Source organism: Xyrauchen texanus, chromosome 20, assembly GCF_025860055.1.
Source record: "Xyrauchen texanus isolate HMW12.3.18 chromosome 20, RBS_HiC_50CHRs, whole genome shotgun sequence".
In the NCBI taxonomy this organism is placed as follows: domain Eukaryota; kingdom Metazoa; phylum Chordata; class Actinopteri; order Cypriniformes; family Catostomidae; genus Xyrauchen; species Xyrauchen texanus.
The window spans coordinates 5,209,433-5,227,308 of NC_068295.1; the positions used below are offsets into that span (position 1 = coordinate 5,209,433).

A 17,876-nucleotide genomic window follows, 5' to 3' on the forward strand; every position below is an offset into this window, starting at 1 on the left:
CTTTCATATACTGTTAATGTTCTCTGTTACCTGGTCGGTTTACTGCTAATTCGTGTCAGTTTGGTCCAAGTTCCCCTCAAAAACCACTGTTATATCAATGTACTCTCATTTCAATGGAGTTGTTGTTTGTGTATGCTCATTGATAGGTGCACATATCTGTGAGTATCCAAACTCACTACATCCCATTCATTCATGCCACTATTCATGTTAACAATTCCCCATTAATCACACAGAGACATGTCTGGTTACATATACTTAAACATTTATTCATTTAAACCGCCATTTAATCAGTTGCAACGTGTTTCTCTCACCTCTTCCTGCTTCCACAGACTCCTCTGGGGTGTCCTAGGGAACCTCTTTTTCTTGGCAAAGGGGGAGTCCATTTTACCAGTAGGGGGATGCATTGCTTATCTTTTGAGTTCTGAGATGTGGTTTAAATGTATGTTTTTGTTTGGGTATTGCTTTTCATTTCGATAATGTTTGTTTATCAGTTAATTTGACCCAGTTATGTATGCTTTGCATATTTAAGGGTTTAATTTACCTTCTCCGTTTCCCCCTTGAATGGTTTAGACCCTCATTTGAGGTGGGAAAATGTGCCTATTTAAGCCAGTCTGTCTTAGACTATGGGAGAGAGAGAGGAGGGGAAAACACGGTCCGAGTGGCTTATGTGAGGTTTTGTTGATCGGATAATTTTTCTGTCAACAATGTAAAACACTGAATCTTAGTGTTTGTATATATAATTTCTTTGTGTGTATTTTATTTATATATGTATGTTATATAGGAGCACCCTTTACCACGGATCACAATAAACGCACCTTTTGGGATTATTCCTGCATATCCTGTGCCTATAGAGAGAGCCCCCATGACAGAAGCCTGACCACCCCATACCGTTCTTGTATCTATTCAAGTCATAAGCGAAAACGTAGGATATGAGCAACACCTATTCACATTAAACGTAAATGTCAAAAGACATATACTTAGCTATTACACGCTATATTTTTGTCTGTGTGTCAACCAAATAGGCTGGTTATATTATACTCGTTTCGCGGCCGATCCACCAGACCCGGTGAACCCCCTCGGTTCTCCCGATGGCCATTCCTCCCCTGCTCGGCCCAAAAGTGCGTCGGCCCACCGGGGAAATGCCCGGTATGCCAGATTACCAGTCCAGCCCTGGTTACATGTCTAGTTTAGGAGTTTGATGTTTTTACCGATTACAATTTGTACTGTGTAAAATTTGTCATAAATTAATTTCTGATTTGTCTGCAAATTTCAAAGCACTCGTCCAGTTTTGGTCATAATACCTACATGCATTGTAAAGCAAGCAATACCGATTTTGTGTTATTCAAGACTGTGGTTATTAATATTGATAATAATTTGACTTTCCTCACGGGCTTGCCATCAGAGCATAAAGGGTTAAACTGTGATAATAACGGTGTTATTATATTCAAAGTTATGATAATCATGCCAGTTTTGGATATTTCAGTCTTTACCCTTTCAAGTAGATGGTTCCTTTCATCCGACCCTGTATTATGGAAGTTAAAGGGGTTGTGAGTATCGTTTCAAGTTGACTTTAAAGATATGGTCATGTTGATGAGGATTAAGCCAAGAGGATCTTCAGAGAGGTGTGTGTGTTATTATGTCCCATAAATAACATCAAGCTTTAAAGAGATTTGAAGGGCTTGGAGCTGCTGTATTTAGCCCGAGGTTGCACAGACACACACCGGTTGCAAAAGGACACAATCAACAGGCTCTCAAAGGATTGTGAAAGCCTTGCTGTGTTCATTTTAGGAACCGCAGATAAGCAAATACACTCATGACTCCCAAGACACAGTGCTGACGAAGCTCACACACAGAGCTGGGCAATATAGCTTAAACATCTGTATTTCAATATTTCAAAGCCTTTTGAAAATATTTGATATTTTTCACAATTTATGTATTTGCTGTGAAATGGCTTAAAAGGGGTTTCATTAAATAAACACAAAAGAGACTAACAGTTAATCATCTCTCTCTTAATTGATTCATTGAAAAAGCTTGCTCCATTAAAAAATGTCTTAAAGGTGCACTCAGTATTTTTGTTTACGTGGTCTTGGACTTACCCTGACACTTAGGGTATCATTTTCAGTTACCAATTCCATTGAAACATTCATAACAGCCAGCCGTGATCGATTTAATCCACGAGTGAAAGTGTTACTGAGATGAATCTGGTTGTATTTGGCAAGTCATGTGATCCTAACATGGCAGCCCCAATGAGGGGACCCTCTCCATGTATAATAAAACAGCTTTTATAAGGTTACTAATATGACGAGTCTTACTCTGATCATGAGCACTCACATAACTTCACAAAACAAGAAGTTAGCAAACATAAAAACAAAATCAACAAGTGTAATCGATTTGAAAACAGTTATTAAATAAAGCCCATGCATGCTGGGAACACCAGCTTCGAAAGCGTAAGTAAAGTTTACTTATTTGATTTACCTGTGAAATGGACTACTTTAGGACTGATGTGTGATAATGCATTGTAAAGATGCGATCATAAATAATATTTATTTATAAGCTATTGAGCATACATTTTTACTTGTGTGAATGGAGTATAAATGTAGAACTTACTTAATAATTTCAAATTCACGCTTAAACTAACTTTTTCAATGTAGCAAGTACTTAATTTCTTCTGCTATATTTACTTCACCACAAACAAAACTTCAGTGTATCGCCAGCAAAAACATGGTTATATAATATATAAATATAACCAAAGACATCAAAACTCCCATGTGACGTTTAAATGTCCGGCCATGTTTAAGCACTGTATCAAACACAAACCTTCTTCCTTAAAAAAACACTTCCTTAATCTCTTACTGACCCTGATCTGCTTCAATCTCCAGATGTACACGCTGAAAGCGTGTGTGTGTGTGTGTGTGTGCTGTGATTACAGATGTCTGTGAGGTGGTAAATCTGCCTTGTAAAAGTGTTCTGATGGAAGCAATCTCCATTACACACTCGTAGCCTTTCTCAGATCTCCTGCATGGCTTTGGACACATTTCCCTGTTGCACATCCCACCAGGAGCGCCAAACCCTCCCAGCTGAACGATGGGAATAGCAGACCCAATATTTTCAATCAGAGTATGCATTACCAGATTTATCCCCAGTGTTCAAGTATTTGAGAGCTGCTGAGTTAACATGAGCAGACTGTTAACATGGAAACGTCCCAAACAAATATAATATTCAAATTTAGTCAAGGAATATCATTTTAGTATTTCAGGACCACAGAGTTCTAGACGCCACTCAATTATGTAACCCAATCCATTATTAAAACTCCTCTTTTGCTGCACAGTCAGATTTGCAAACAAATGACTGAACCAATTCTTTATAATGACTCACGAATCAGTCTCGAACTCACCAGTTAGTTTGGTTTAAACCTCCCTACCCTAAATGTAATCGATAGTGCCATAAAAAGCAAATTGCTGAAGCAACCACGTCATTTTGTGGTGCATCTATGACAGTTTTGGCTCACTTGTCGGCTAATGTGTTCCTCAAGATTAGTAACCCGGCTCTATCAGAGCTACCATATTGATAAAACTTAAACAAGCTTGTAAATGTAGCAGCAAAAGGAGAACCAACTCCTCATTGTTGTTTTGAAATTAAATGTTCAGCAAAAACATATGGGTGGTGTTCATATGGGTTTGTGCCAACACAAGCTCCTGACAACATTAACTGCAGAAAAGGGGAAGGATTTTCAGGCAATTAAGAAAACACAGTTTCAGAATAAGACAGCCCGTGCCTTTGGGCATCATACATTATGGTCGCAGCTAACTAGTAATACCAATTGACATTTTAAAAACACGTCCACTTACGAAAGCCCGAACTTGAAACGACACAATGCTCAAGCAAGCCTAATTTTAAATGCAGCATGACTGTATTGTGAAATGAAAGTCTCCCGAACAGTATGAATTTTTCATGAGTCTACCAAGCAGGTCTATAATACCTGGAAAAATCGATCTAATAATATTTGCGATTTAAATGTTGCTTGCAATAAATTTCATTTTGTCAGTGTACACGGTTATGCTGAGTTGCATTCAAGTTGGATGTGGGATATTCCTACTTGATATCTCAAACCATAAATGCATTCCGCTCCCAAATATTCGGAAGATAACGTTTAAGGAAACAAAACTGCAACGCTCCCATAATATTAGCATTGATTTGACTCATTAGCAACCTAACTGCTAAACAATGCTGCAGCGCTAGCATTTGTGCTACAGGTGTACGATTATCAAAAGAGATTATAATATTTATACACCTGTTTCTGCAGGCGTTTGTCAAACAAGCTTTATTATCATGTAATGTGGAAACAAACTCATTTATCGATATTAGTTAATAAAGTGAATGTTTAAATCACTTTGTATATCTCCCCGAGTGTCCACATGTTTGTGTGACATCATGCACCTGCATCTCAGCGAAGTGTTCACACTTTGCTTTTAAGCATCAAGGAATAAATTCTGACTGGATGACCATTTGTTTGTAGATTAATGAAGAGTGGAAAGTGATTAAATATAGGCAAAAAGGTGACTGAGAATGAAAGGATGAAAATATTTATTTATTTATTTCGCATGCTAGGCCAGCAAAAGGCTTGCTAGCCCTGAGAAATAGTCACTGCATAAATATGGGCTGCCACAGCATATTGCGGCTCCTTTTTATTTTTTTTTACACTTTTCATGAGGACAGTGGTGTTGTGCAAGGCCACTCTTGCTTATTGTTTTTGTAACCCAGTCTAATAGAATCACTTTACTTAATCAAAGCTTTCTTTCTTCTGCTGAAGATATTTAGAAGAATATCTCAGCTCTGTAGGTCCAAACCATGCAAGTGAATGGTGGTCAAATCTTTGAAGGTCCAAAAGCAGCATAAGAGTCATCCATATGACCCCAGTAATTAATCCATATCTTCAGAAGTGATACGATGAATGTGAATGTGAAAGAGAAAGTGGAGATTTATAGTAAAAAAGGACTTCAATATTGATCTTTGTCTCAACCACACCTATCATAACACTTCTGAAGACATGGATTAAACCACTGGAGTCATATGGATTACTTTTATGCTGCCTTTATGTGCTTTTTGGATCTGGCCACCATTCACTTGCATTGTATGGACCAACAGAGCGGAGATATTTTTCAAAAGAAATCTTAATTTGTGTTCAGCAGAAGAAAAGAAAGTCACACATCTGGGATGGCATGAGGGTGAGTAAATGATTACAGTGTTCAGTTTTGGGTTAACTATCCCTTTTTAATTACTATATTCTAGAACTTATGATTAGAAATCTTTAATTCAAGTTCTGGGTGCCAAATGTAGGCACACAATCTCAAGATTCAGAACTAAACAGTCCACCACCTTGACTGAAAATGAATCATGACTAGATGAGTTAAGTGTAACAGTGAGGGTGACTTTCAGACATCACGCTCTGTGAGACTGCGGTGGTGTGACATTTCCTGTTATGACAGGCCCAAACATGTCAAAAATAACAGTTACTGCCTGATGCTCACACAGCTCAAATCGAATGTTGTAAAGAATGTTTATAAAGGAATGTGTCAGTCCTTTGGTGGTTGGATATGGATATTGATAATTAATAACGGAGTGTGACCCTGTCAACCATGTTCAATGTCACCATGGATACCAAGAGAACAAGTCTCAGGAATTAGTCATTGTTTGTGTATTATATGTTTCACTTCAAAACAGTCCCTTGGCAGGCAACCGTTCAATGCAAACAGACATGGTTTCCCTATGGTCACAAGCAGGGGCAGGACTGAATGGGGCAAAAATGCCCCCAAAATTCATAATGTATAATGAGTTCTTCTGTTTTATTTGTAAAACATGATATACTCCTACATATTCTATTCCAGGCCTTGGTAAACAAATTGTTGCAGAAAACATACGATATCATTATTTAGAGAGTATTTATGTAAGTTTTTGACATACTTTATGATAAGAAAACATATGCCTTCATAACATTTATAAAACACCCTGAAAAACAAAACCTAAGAGCAAATGCCCCTTAATTGAAAATTACAAATTAATGCAGAAAACAACTGATAGTAAACAATAGATCTTCACAAAAATTGAAATTTTGACCTATACCGTTTGCTAGGGATTGGTATTGAGACTTATAAAATTTCACTGGTATTGGAAATATGACGAGTAAAATTGTTGCGTCATGGCAACCCTACTAACGCAGAATTTTATTTTTTATAAGAATGCCAATAATTGATATGATGGCCAATATGATTTTTCCATTGGCCAATACAAGAACTACAGAGGATGGTAGCCGCAAGTCGTTATATAATGCAGAAATATAATAAATACTGTACATACACATCAGTGTTGGGTGTAAGCTGATTACAAAGTAATTAGTTCCTGTAATATAATTCCTTTCATTGCTCAGGGGAGTTTGAACGCTGGATTCTAAATTTGTGTTTAAACTTGCGTTCGCGCGAGAAACGCGAACCCGCGAATATTCCCCCTTCTCTTCCGGAAAAGGACAAGCAAAAATAGTTTCTTTCGCGTATTCGAGGCACGTCATTCTCACCGCCCGGCGCGAATTCATGCCTATTCGCATCTATTCACAATGACTTTGCGTAATCGCGCCGCGCGAAATGCTCACTTCACGTTGTAAGTGAACGCATCATAACGGAGAAATGTGTGGTGCTGAACGTATGGCTTGTGTATGACAATGAACAAGGAGGAAATAAAGACATTATTTGGAATTTGTTGAATGGAAAAACAAAAAAACATTTTTTGTGTAAAGTGTTTCAGAAAATATCTTAAATCGAAAGTAATTAGTAATGTGATTACATTTAATTCAGTAAAGTAATAGGATTAACATTTTTTACAAATGAAGTCCATTGACTAAACCTGGAATAGTCTTTAATCTAATTATATACATTTATGAAATGTAAAAATATACGTTGAAATTCAGAAAATTTCAATGTATACAACTTTTGCTTGAAATACACAAAAAACATTTGAACTGAAATTGTGCATTATTTATTGACTACACTCACCTAAAGGATTATTAGGGACACCATACTAATACTGTGTTTGACCCCCTTTCGCCTTCAGAACTGCCTTAATTCTACGTGGCATTGATTCAACAAGGTGCTGAAAGCATTCTTTAGAAATGTTGGCCCATATTGATAGGATAGCATCTTGCAGTTGATGGAGATTTGTGGGATGCACATCCAGGGCACGAAGCTCCCGTTCCACCACATCCCAAAGATGCTCTATTGGGTTGAGATCTGGTGACTGTGGAGGCCATTTTAGTACAGTGAACTCATTGTCATGTTCAAGAAACCAATTTGAAATGATTCAAGCTTTGTGACATGGTGCATTATCCTGCTGGAAGTAGCCATCAGAGGATGGGTACATGGTGGCCGTAAAGGGATGGACATGGTCAGAAACAATGCTCAGGTAGGCCGTGGCATTTAAACGATGCCCAATTGGCACTAAGGGGCCTAAAGTGTGCCAAGAAAACATCCCCCACACCATTACACCACCACCACCAGCCTGCACAGTGGTAACAAGGCATGATGGATCCATGTTCTCATTCTGTTTACGCCAAATTCTGACTCTATCATCTGAATGTCTCCACAGAAATCGAGACTCATCAGACCAGGCAACATTTTTCTAGTCTTCAACTGTCCAATTTTGGTGAGCTCTTGCAAATTGTAGCCTCTTTTTCCTATTTGTAGTGGAGATGAGTGGTACCGGTGGGGTCTTCTGCTGTTGTAGCCCATCCGCCTCAAGGTTGTGCATGTTGTGGCTTCACAAATGCTTTGCTGCATACCTCGGTTGTAACGAGTGGTTATTTCAGGCAAAGTTGCTCTTCTATCAGCTTGAATCAGTCTGCCCATTCTCCTCTGACCTCTAGCATCAACAAGGCATTTTCAGCCCACAGGACTGCCGCATACTGGATGTTTTTCCTTTTCACACCATTCTTTGTAAACCCTAGAAATGGTTGTGCGTGAAAATCCCAGTAACTGAGCAGATTGTGAAATACTCAGACCGCCCGCCTGGCACCAACAACCATGCCACGCTCAAAATTGCTTAAATCACCTTTCTTTCCCATTCTGACATTCAGTTTGGAGTTCAGGAGATTGTCTTGACCAGGACCACACCCCTAAATGCATTGAAGCAACTGCCATGTGATTGGTTGATTAGATCATTGCATTAATGAGAAATTGAACAGGTGTTCCTAATAATCCTTTAGGTGAGTGTATTTCTGCACACAAGGGGAGAGCAATGCCAAGATGGTACAATTATCATCTGATGCCGATAATCTAAAAAATTATTATCATTAACCAACATTGTAAATCTACACAATCGTGCTTCGCTAGATCCCAAACATCACAGTGTGGTGACATCAGTCTAACAGAGAAGCATGTTTGTGGAGGGGTTCCCCAGCGAAACCAACAAAAAGTTCACCCAGCCAGCACTTAAGCTTGTTTTTGTGCAGCAGATGGACTGAACTCCACTTGAATGACTGCTGTCTGCGGGACTCACACACTGCGCCTGAGATCAAGGACTACACTGGATCCAGTGGGACACGAGCAGCTGAGACCAGCAGCATTACTCAGAGGCATTCACTGCATGTGTTGTCTCAGTAGTTATACATTAATGCATGCCAACACATAGCTTCAATAACTGAGAATGTAAGGGTGTGTTTTATTGGGGCTGAGACAACACTGCTATGAAAACTAACCTTGACTTCAATAAGTGTTCATTGACAAAGAAAGAAAAAAAAAAGTCTTAATTTGCCTATTTGACCATTTTTCTTAAAAGGATAGCTAAACTGCAATCAAAGAAACAGTTGGCAAATTAAAAAGGGATAGTTAACCCAAAACTGAACACTGTAATCATTTACTCACCCTCATGCCATCCCAGATGTGCATGACTTTCTTTCTTCTGCAGAACACAAATTAAGATGTTTAGAAGAATATATCAGTTCTGTAGGTCCATACAATGCAAGTGAATGGTGACCAGAACTTTGAAGCTCTAAAAAGTACATACAAGAAGCATAAGTAATCCAAACGACTCCAGTGGTTAAATCCACATCTTCAGAAGCAATATAATATGTGAGGGTGAGAAACAGATCAATATTTAAGTCTATTTGTTTTGTTTTTACTTTTTTAGATTTAGAGTAAAAAATGACTTAAATATTGATATTGACCCACACCTATTATATTGCTTCTGAGGATATGGATTTAACGACCGGAGTCATTCGGATTATTTGTATGTTTCATTTATGTGATTTTTGGCACTACAAATGGTCTGATAACCATTCACTTGCATTGTATGGACCTACAGAGCTGAGATATTCTTCCAAAAATCTTTGTTTGTGTTCAGCAGAAGAAAGAAATTCAAACACATCTGGGATGGCATGAGGGTGAGTAAATGATGAGACAGTTTTAATTTTTTAGTGAACTATCCCTTTAAGAAGTATGTTAACAATCACCATTCACTTACATTGCATCTTTTTACAATGAAGGTGAATGGTGACTGAGGCTGTCATTCTGTCTAACATCTCCTTATGTGTTCTACTTCAAAAAGAAAGTCATATGGGTTTGGAACAACATAAAGTTGAGCACATGATGACAGAATATTATTTCCCCTTTAAAATGATTACGTTACAAGTTCCCTACTCCAGAGACTGCCTTCTTTCAGTGTCTCTCTCTCTTTTTCCAAATAATGCAAGTCGATGTCATATTACACCAAAAAAGCATTGCCTAGCAACACTGGGTTGCCAAGATCAGCTCTATTCTACTGCCATCCTCTTTAAGCAATAAGTACACGTTTCCTACAAGTGTGATGAAAGCAAATCTCACCCATGAACTTCAAGATTACAGAAGAGACAAGCCTGGTTGAAGCGGCGGCTCTGACCGCACCGAGAATGACAGTTTTGTAGTTTGTGCTTATTTACATGGCACGCTCCCGTATTATTTGAAGCTTAATTAAGGATGAAATAAAGATATATCGCCAAGCTGTGATCTGTGTTTCTATCAGACACTCGAGCTGCAGCGCTCCTCTCGTCTCGCGTGTCATCATTATAGACTGGTCATCTATTTATTAGCCGTGTAGAAAATGGGCAAACAGCTCTCAGAGAGAATGGGCTGTCACATCCACACATGCACTTATTTATTGAATAAAATCGCAGCATTTTGCCAGCATATAAATCGCACAGGCTGACATCGCGATTGCGATATGATTAATCGTGCAGCACTACTGTTAACATGATTTTGGTGTGATAAAATAATGTACTAACTATATCTATGTAAAGTTTAACCTTTTAAACTCGCAATTTTTCACACTCAAAATTAAAAAGCTCACAATTCACACATACTGTGGACTAATTGCAAAAAGTTGGTCTCAGAGAACCGCCCAAATAAAAAAAAAATACCCCAATTATTCATAAATATTATTGCATGCTTATGATAAACTGAATATTTTTTTGAAGAAAATATATATATAATTTTTTTAAATGTAACTCTGGTTCTGTTACATTTATTCTGGTTGTCTCTCACTTTGAAAAGTCTCATTTTATTCCACTAGGTTGCAGAAAGCTTTAGAACATTCCATCACAATGTACAGATCTGAAATGCTCAAACACATTTTAGCCCTCACAGATGTGCTTGTCCATAGACATTCAGTCTAATTTTCAGTTCAAGCACCACCACCCTTGTTGTGTCATAGAATATCTTAACATCTGAGTGGACTAGAAGCTTAATCTATATGTCATTAGAAAGCTGCGATCCTTCCCTTTGCGATGATATAAAGCGTTTTATCATCAGTAGTCGAAAACATATTTTCTGATGATTTGTTTAGCATGCTTTTCCTTCTGGATGGCATATTGTGTTCTGGACAACTAAGATATAACATTAGATTATTCGGCCAAGCAAGCTCACAGACATGTGAACAATGGCTGATAAGGTAAAAGCAGATATAAAGTCTTACAGCAGTTATCGGAGCCTAAAATGACTTAGGCTCTTAAAATGAATATTTCAAACTGTGGTATCTGCCTTGAGACGTCACACAGGTCTTATAAACTACAACACATATAGACTGTATCACCTAGATATCACAGAGACAGTGTCTTTTCCCCGAACTACCAAACACAAAAACTCTCACTAAATCGTACAGAAAGAATTTGATTAAGGTTAGAATTGAACAAAACAAAAGATAAACATCATATGAAGGTAGGGATAATAAACATTAGATCTCTTTCTACCAAATCACTAATTGTAAATTAAATGATTACAGATCATAGTTTGGATGCACTCTGTTTGACTGAAACCTGGCTTAAACCGGATGAATATATTAGTTTAAATGAATCTACTCCCTCAGGTTATTGTTATAAACATGAGCCTTGTCTGAAGGGTCGAGGAGGAGGTGTTGCCACAATTTACAGTGAGGTTTTTGGGGTTACTCAGAGGACAGGATATAGTCTTCTGAATTAATTATGTGTAATGTGACAGTCAGATATAAATAAAAAAACTCTGTTGTCTTTTACCCTTGCTACAGTATATAGATCACCTGGGCCTTATTCTGATATCCTTGGTGAATTTGCAATTTGTTTATCAGCTCTTGTAGTTACTGTAGATAGAGCTTTAATTAATGGTGACTTAAACATTCACATAGATAATGAAAATGACACATTAGGATTAGCATTTATTGATATTATCATCTCTCTTGGAGTCAGACAAAATGTAACAGGACCAACTCATCGCCATAATCATACGCTAGATTTAATTCTGTCATATGGAGTTTATGTTGGTACAATAGAACCATAGAGCGATGACATCATTACCTCGTCTCTTGTATACAGCGATCAGCTAATGTTACTCAATCTACACCATGCTATCGTTCAGGTAGGACTATTCTTTCGACCACTAAAGATAGCTTCACTAATAATCTTCCAGATCTATCTTATACACTCAGTAAACCCCAAAGCCCAGAAGAACTTGATGAAATAACAGAAAATGTAAATACAGTCATCTCTAGCACTATTGATAGTGTTGCCCACCTTCGATGAATGAAAATGTATGAACAAATAAATAAAAAAGCCTGCCACCATGGTACAATGATCACACTCACGCTCTCAAGGGAGCAGCTCGGAAAATGGAGCGCAAGTGGAAGAATACAAAATAAAGTGTTATTTTGTGCATGGAAGGATAGTGTCTGTAGCTACAGACAGGCACTAAAAGTTGCCAGGTCAGCATATTTCAGTAAACTCATAGAAAATAACCACAACAATCCTAGGTGTTTATTCAGTACTGTGGCTAAATTGATTAGGAACAAAGCATCGACTGAACCAGATATTACGTCACAGCTCAAGAGTAATGACTTCATGAATTTCTTTACTGATAAAATTGAAATAATCAGAAATAAAATTGGAATTATGCAATCATCTGTCACAGCACCTCAGAACACAGTGTCTAATTGTCCTCACGTGCAACTTCAATCCTTCACTGTCATAGGTCATGGAGAGCTAACAAATTGTATCGAAATATCAAAAGCCACAACATGTATGTTAGATCCAATACCAACCAAGCCTTAAGACGTATTCCCTGTAATCTCAGAACCTATTCTTAAAATTATTAACTCCTCACTATCCTTAGAACATGTCCCAAGAAACTTTAAATGGCATTTATCAAACCTCTTATTAAGAAGCCACAACTTGATCCTGGAGAACTGGCTAATTATAGACCGATTTCAAATCTCCTGTTGAAAATACTAGAAAATGTAGTGTCCTCCCAAATATGTTCATTTCTACAGAGAAATAGTATATATGAACAATTTCAGTCAGGATTTAGGCCTCATCACAGTACAGAGACTGCACTTATCAGAGTTACAAATGACTTGCTCTTATCATCTGATTGCGGCTGCATTTCACTTCTAGTGCTTTTAGATCTTATTGCTGCATTTGACACGATAGATCACAACATTCTCTTGAATAGGTTGGAGAATTATGTTGGCATTTGGGGAGTTGCATTAGGAGTTGCATAACCTTGGACTTAGAATAGACATCACCGAAATTACCGGCCAGGTTGAACTGTGATGCACATAACTGATGTCTGCCTGCATCATCTAGGACTAATGATGGACTTCACTCTTGAAATGGAATACATAGATTATCAATTAATTGCCAACAAAACCCTTCATCAGCCAACTCACAATGACTATTGCATCAATGTGAACTTCTGCAGTTAATCCAGGATGAACTTCAAAGACATTAGTCATTAATTTTACAGCTCATACAAAATCTATGTTTAATCACTGACCCTTAACACTTACTTAGTTTAACAATTTGAAACCATGACTTGCACTATAAATAAGTAATATTGACATTATATTCATGATGTTAGCCAGAGGGGAACTGGCCCCCACAGTGAGTCTAGTAAGGTTATTTTTCTCCCATTAACCAACATCTAATGGAGTTTTGTGTTCCTTGCCACGGTCGCCTTCAGCTTGCTCACTGGGGTTATAAATACAATTATGATTTAATGATTTATTTTTATACACAATTAGTAATCATATTTAATCAAACTACACAATAATTGCTATAAGACTTTATAGATATCACAGTTTAATTTTCTGTTAATGCATGATCTTCTGTAAAGCTGTGTCTTGTGAAAGGCACTATAAAAAAATAAAAACTTGACATGACTTTGTATTAGGGCAACACAATTTACTGTTAAGTCACATTCCTGAGAGCGAGAGCTTTCATTTGATATATGACTTGTCCATTTATCTGCTATGTGAAGGACTTTTATTTTTATATAAATATTTCCACCCCATTACCTCTGAGGGGCGCTAATTTTAAACGCAAATGTTTTGAGGACTTTTTTTTTAAGTAACGAATGCAGAAGTGAAAAGTTTAGATGCTAAGCTTTCAATAATACCCCATATGCCTGACTTATGTATACAGAGAGTTTAACATTTTAATCGTAAACTTTTTTGCGATATAGCGCTACTCTTTGGACCCGCCGGCGTGTCCGCTGAGTGTAAGAGTTCGAAGACAGCGATTACTGGGTTTACGGTACAACGTGACAGTGAAGTTGTTATATTGGTTATAATTTTACACAGATAAAGTTTATAAGCGACTATATCATACTAAAATCACGTCAACAGGTAAAATGTTTGTGTCTTGTGGCTATACTTACGGAACAATGTATATTTTAGTGTTTATGAGCTGGTCCATTTCACTTCCATTGTAGGTCCCTGACAGTAAACGTGGTTTTTGCCTTTTACACAGACACAGGTTTGTAAGTGTTTTTTTTAATTAAATTATTTAAATTATTTTAGGGGGTAATTATGTCACAAATGTTGTCAATTGAGCCGAGCTTTTATTGAACCTGGAACCTTAAGGCTTTATGTCAAATCTATACACAATCTATAGACGCACAGTCATGGCAAGGACATTTCCTGAACATTTCAGTTTAACTTGCACTAAAGATGGTGTCGATTGACAGTTAGCAGACTTTGAAAAATAGCAACGAATGATTTGTTATAAAATGTAATGTGAATACTTGTCCATTCCTGTTGTAACAAGCCATGTGTTGCAAACAACTTTGAGGCTGAACTTCATGACAGATCAACAGACATAAACAAAAACTTTAATGTTAGGAGGTACATTCTGGTAAAATAATAGCAGTACAATAATAGCAGTAAAACTCACTTTTGTGTTTCCCAGAGCTCCAGGACTGTTTTGCTAGACTGGGACTGCGAATGATCGCGCGCCCGGCTGATTTAAGCGCGTCCATAATGCTAAATAATAATATATGACGATAATGTCCAATCCTGAGAGCGCGATTCTGAGGCTGTCCTCGGTCCGATCGAGCCCGATCCTCTCCCCGCTGAAAAACTTTTCTGGCAGCCTGTGGTTTTCTTCCTTTTCAGTTGATGATCCCGGGTGGATGTACGAACACGCTCGCCATGGAGGGCGGGGTTGAATATGATAATTAACTGGATAATGTTCTGTCATGATCATGACGCTCCCGCGAGTGGGCGGGGTGTCGTATGCATGCGTATATAAACAGAACGATGCGTGACGTATGTGATTGAAACTAATTACTACAGTTTATTATTCGGTAGAAAAGCTCGTGTAGAAAAAAAAACAATGCATTGCCATGACACAAATGGAAAACAACAAGTATTTATACACAAGCCACATTTAAAAATATCTGAATGTCTTTACACTAGAAACAAAATATTAAACCAAAGTTGAATTTATTTTCAAGCAAAACATAAAAAAAATAAGTTTGTTGTGTTTTAAATGATAAAATAATTGAAATATATTTCAAAATAAAGACAAAGTATTTGGACACTTGGTTGTCTGGGTTTTCAAATAGGGGTCTGCAGATCTCTGGGGGCCCATGAACACTATGTGTAGTGAGTTAACTTAAATTTGATCTGTTCAAATTACTCTATTGAACCTTGCAGCTTGTTGCTAGCTATAGCAACACATCATATTAGATTATATATATTTTTTACTATATAATAAGTATGGTGCTGCTGAAAGCTCCTCTGTACATTCAGGTTGTATGTTGCCGCCCTAAACTGACAAGAGGCCAAATGACAAACAAAATGAGCTCTTCCTTGGAGGAACACTCTTGAATGCCTGTTCTTTCAACTTACACATTCTTTATTTCCATTTTTCCTTCTCTTTTCTCATGTGGTGAAAAGCGGTCACTTAGACAGATATATTAGACAGTGCATTTCAAAGCAGGCGGCTCAGCTCCTTATGCAGTCAATTATTTTTTTCACATTTTTCATATTGCATTACAGTTTGGACATCATACAATGTCACTTTTCAATCAGGTTTTAAAAATGATGGACAATAAACCAAATAATGTGTATAAATGTATCCACAATAAAGCCCCACAGGTATGTAAATCACTAGACAGGATGGTAGTAAAACAACAACAAGGAGCACAGCGAATGTTAACTGTAGGGTTGACTATCGTAGAACAACTCAGGGCTTTTCTATGAAGGGTTCCCAACTCTGGAACATGCTACCATCTGAAATAAAATCAATAACAGACATAAAATCTTTCATAATATTGGTTAAAGAGCTAGTTTAATAGAAACCAGAGCTATACTCATTTTTAATTCATAATGCATTTTTTATCAAATTTTTTATACTATATGTCACCAGGGTTGGGAGCAACCTTAATACATATTTAGCCATTTATTAATATTTGTATATGATTATATTATATTGCTTGGTTTATATAGTTTTTAATGCAAAAAGCCTATCTAGGAACCTGAGATGCAAATTAGCATGTGTATAAACTGAATATACTCTTTTATTTTTAAGTTTCTGTGCTTAAATTATGTTTTTGTACTATTCCTGTACAAATAAACCAATAAATAAATTAATGTAGCACATTTAGAAATATATGGAATATATAGTATTTTACCTTTACTGAAATCTGCCAGTGCACTTAAAATCAACTTAATACATTTATGTTTGAGATGTGAACATCATTATATTGCATTAAGTTTAACTGATATTCAACATAGTCCTCAAAATTGATATGATCACATTGCTATGAAATGTTCAAATGGATTCAGACTTCTAATGGATGGTGTTTCCTCAACATTTCAGTTAACTTATTTAAAATGAGCTAATGCAACACAATTTCATTGTGTACAATGCATCTATTTTACTTAATCCAAAGGTGTTGGGCTACATGAATAATATTTGTTGCACCAATGTATTGCTGAAACTGGGCAGGGGATTATCAGTTCCCAGCATACTTTAGGTATTTTAAAATGAAGTGTTATTTTAATGCATTTCAGAGCTAAATGAAACAAATAGGAGACTTGTTTGAGTTTAATGTTCTGTTAGTTTGGGATTTAGAGGATATTCTATCATGTGTAATGTTTTGGAGGATAGCATTGTATAGCATTGAATGGTTCAGTTGAGGTTGGGTACATACTGAATAATCAGCATGTGTTGCCTTTCACATGAAGCACATGCTATCATCAGATCATCAAGTAAAAAGACTAAATAAAGACTGATTGATTGGAAAAAGGACCACTTCTGTGACCCAACAAAGCCTGTTTTCTGGGTTCACACACAGCAAATACAATTGACCATCCATCTTACTTCCTATTTAGCATAGAAGGCCTCATATTTGCACACAAAATGTAGAAATGGCTTAAAGAGACTGGGATATCAGGTTCTTCTGACTTCCACAGTGACCTCATGGCTGCTGAAATGTGACTGAGTGCTGCCTTTGCAATGTTAAATCTACTATTTCAAACATATCAAAATGCAGTGATCATCAACCTATTTAAACTTGATAATACAGCAGGCAATAATTTGTATTATAAGAGGAGAGACAGAACTAGTTGTCACACAGGGAAGTTGACACAAGGGCTATATCTCAGTAATGTTGTGAGTCATAAATCAAATATGTGTTTTTTCTAGCAGTGGTTTTGTATGTGGGTTTCAAATACCTAGTTTAAATTAAATTAGGATAACTTCTGTGAATTTTATCCACCAGACTAAAATTCCAATAACATCATATTTTTGTAATAGCTCTTGGGTGAACACAATACAATCGCACTGGCATAAATTCACTTCAGATGATTAGTGCAGACAAAATCCCAACCTTCAGCATTCCTGAGCAAGTATGTGGTGAATGTGACACATAGATGTTGTATGTGAAGGGAAGAGGCCTGTTTCACAACATCTGTGAAGGTGCACCCACACACAAACATATCAAAAACAGAAGAGAATCATTCAACATTGAACCTGAGAACAATCAGACGTGAATTCCAAAAGGATCAAGACTGAATCCCCAACCTTTGTCTCTAAATCCTGAAGACTC

General features: G+C 37.1%; 1 protein-coding gene across 2 annotated transcripts in view; it reads right to left on the minus strand.

Moving 5' to 3' along the window:
- The window catches only part of LOC127660537 (low density lipoprotein receptor adapter protein 1-B-like), a 52,512-nt gene extending 37,548 nt beyond the window's left edge, over nucleotides 1-14,964 (minus strand). For both annotated transcript variants that reach the window (XM_052150851.1, XM_052150852.1), the window contains exon 1: nucleotides 14,714-14,964. In XM_052150851.1, the coding sequence (XP_052006811.1) occupies nucleotides 14,714-14,798 (85 nt within the window). In that variant the 5' untranslated portion in view covers nucleotides 14,799-14,964. The remainder of the gene's footprint in view (nucleotides 1-14,713) is intronic.
- Nucleotides 14,965-17,876: the final 2,912 nt, after the last annotated feature.